Source organism: Montipora capricornis, chromosome 2, assembly GCF_036669925.1.
Source record: "Montipora capricornis isolate CH-2021 chromosome 2, ASM3666992v2, whole genome shotgun sequence".
Taxonomy (NCBI): Eukaryota; Metazoa; Cnidaria; class Anthozoa; order Scleractinia; family Acroporidae; genus Montipora; species Montipora capricornis.
This window is the reverse complement of record NC_090884.1, coordinates 51,628,831-51,631,330: the sequence shown is the minus strand read 5'-3', so window position 1 is coordinate 51,631,330 and position 2,500 is coordinate 51,628,831. Positions and strand designations below refer to the sequence as shown.

Below are 2,500 nucleotides of genomic sequence, written 5' to 3'. Positions count from 1 at the left end.
CTGCTCAGTTTACCAGTTTCAGCACTTAGCATCTGTCGGTAGTTATATAATAGGGAGTTTAAGTAACTACAGCTACGGTTACGACAACGCCACAAAACAATAATATCATTGGTTAAAAGAGCATAAATTATCGTGCTGCACGTGCAGCACGGATTTTAGGAAGTATGTTTGCGGTCCTCTGCATAACGACGACGTGAAATCACTAAATTTTAGGTTTTAAGGATTACGTAAGCATGCGACTGAAAATATTTATTTTCTGTGTTCACTCTAAAACCGCTGGTACCAATTTATTTTTATGATACTTTGCCCATATTGTAGGACGTGAACGAGACTGAATAATCGCGAAAGACTTACAATAGAGCCAACTTATATTTTGAGGTGACGTTTCCGACGACCGTCGGGGATCTTGAAGTCCCTGCTATGTGGTCTGATCGAATCATCCATTAAGAAAATTAAGTCGACCACTCATGCTGAACAACGTCCCACAGAATAATGTGAGACGGGGTCTATGGTTGATGGTCCTTATCCGAGACTTGTAAGTCTAACCATTTGCAGTTGAAATTACAAAGGCAGCACGTTCTCCTGAGTTATTTGTTGATCCGGCCGGAGTCGAACTCACGACCTCTAGTCTCAGCTCGAAAATCTTTCTTACGGTGGTAAATTTCCATCTATCAACTCGTCTGATAAAGCCAAACTTTTGTGATTCACTTCCGCCGACGCAGCACCGCGGTTTCGTTTGAAACTAACCCCTTCACTCGCCGTGACGTCACATCACAACCAAGGATTTTGTCATCCAACAAAGCGACAGTGAGTTAAAGGGGCTGTGTCAAGGCAGTGCAGTTGCGTTTGTGTAGTTTATCTATTACGCGCCCCTACTCGCTATGCAAGTTACCGTGAACCTAGAAATGAATTTTAAACAACACAGCTCAAAGCTTCGTGGCAAAAAAAAATCCCGTTCAAGCCTGAAGTTTTCAGGCTTTCCTTTGGTTACTGCTCTGAGCAACGTTAAAAACTACGATGATCAGGATCTTAACTTAATTCATCTCTTCGCCGTTCAAATATATATGGCTTTCATATTTATTATCTTTCGTCACTAAAAAAAGTCTGTCGAGCATAATTACAAACAACAGAGATAGACAGTTTCCAAAAAACCTCCAATTGCAATCCATTTTAATCTTATTCAATTTTGCCCATTCTTGCATCCTTTTGTATTATTCAAACCTTCCTTCGATGTTATAACTGTAATGTAAATCGAGCCAATAGACCATTTTACAGTTGCATGGAGCTAAGTTACGTGGCTATAAGAATTGAAGCGAGGCTGCCTGTGACCCTGTTTTGATACAAACCTTCGTGCAGTGGAATCACCGGCAGCCTCGCAGCTATTCATAGGCTAGAACACTAATTGGGGACACTAATGAAAGTAACTGAAATCAAATCAGATATTGGTTTTTGGAGAGGGGAAAACCGGAGTACCTGGAGAAAAACCTCTTCGAGCAGAGAAGAGAACCAACAAACTCAACCCACATATGACGCCGATTCTGGGAGGCCAGTGCTCTCACCACTACGCTATCCCTGAAGCATAACTTGCCAAATTCATGAACATTTTATTATTTTTCTTTTTCAGATCATCACTGTGGGTGCTTACGTCGTAGCCCACGCCTTCTTCAGTGTTTACAACATGGCTATCGATACCATTTTCCTTTGTTTCTGTGAGTACAACTTAAAACAGTTAGACCTGTTTACTTGGGCGATAAGCATAATTATAAGCAACATTGGCATTGGGAAGCACATGCAGAAGCGTTGTGATAATTATTACTGTTTTCGTTGTATTTTATCATGTTTAAAGACAGACTTTGATTCCGGTATTTTTAACACTCTTTGCCGCACTCTGCTGAAGAATAACGTAAAAGGACCGAATTAACGTTTCGGCAACAACGCACAGATACAAGATCTACCGTTCATATCGATCCAGACAACGTAGACGAGATGCGGGAAGAATGAGACTGCGGATAGCGGAGTTATGTTAAGATCAGCGGTGGATGTCGGGAGACGAACGATAACGTTTTTATTCTCTTCAAACCTTAATAGCGTATTGAAAAAAAATGGAATAATTGGACGATAATTACGCGAATTTATCTTTTAGAATGTTTGTAAAAACCAGGATTGTTGCTGAACTTGGTGAAATACCATGCTGAAAACTAATGGATTTGTTTTTTCTCCAGGAAACGGTACCCTTTGTCGTCTTTTGTTAATGCTATTTACTTTTCCTTGCAGTGGAAGATTCCGAGCGAAATGATGGAACACAAGAGAAGCCATACTACATGTCCAAATCGCTGAGAAAGATCTTGGGCAAGAAGAACAAAAAACCCGAATCTGACAGTGAATAAGGAACCGGCTCAATTTGCTCGACTGTTATTTTATTTGAAAAGGGAATTTGGAATACGGTCGAGCTGGAGTTTTATCCCTGGGATATTTACGGTGCGAGGAAACAGTTCCCTGC

General features: G+C 40.8%; 1 protein-coding gene across 1 annotated transcript in view; it reads left to right on the top strand.

The window, feature by feature from the left end:
- Positions 1–2,500, top strand: part of LOC138026425 (choline transporter-like protein 4) — a 53,987-nt gene that overhangs the window by 50,151 nt on the left and 1,336 nt on the right. Inside the window, exons 27-28 of the mRNA XM_068873781.1 lie at positions 1,625–1,709; positions 2,275–2,500. The exon at positions 2,275–2,500 is cut by the window's right edge and continues 1,336 nt beyond it. Coding sequence (XP_068729882.1) covers positions 1,625–1,709; positions 2,275–2,387 — 198 coding nt within the window. The 3' untranslated portion in view covers positions 2,388–2,500. The remainder of the gene's footprint in view (positions 1–1,624; positions 1,710–2,274) is intronic.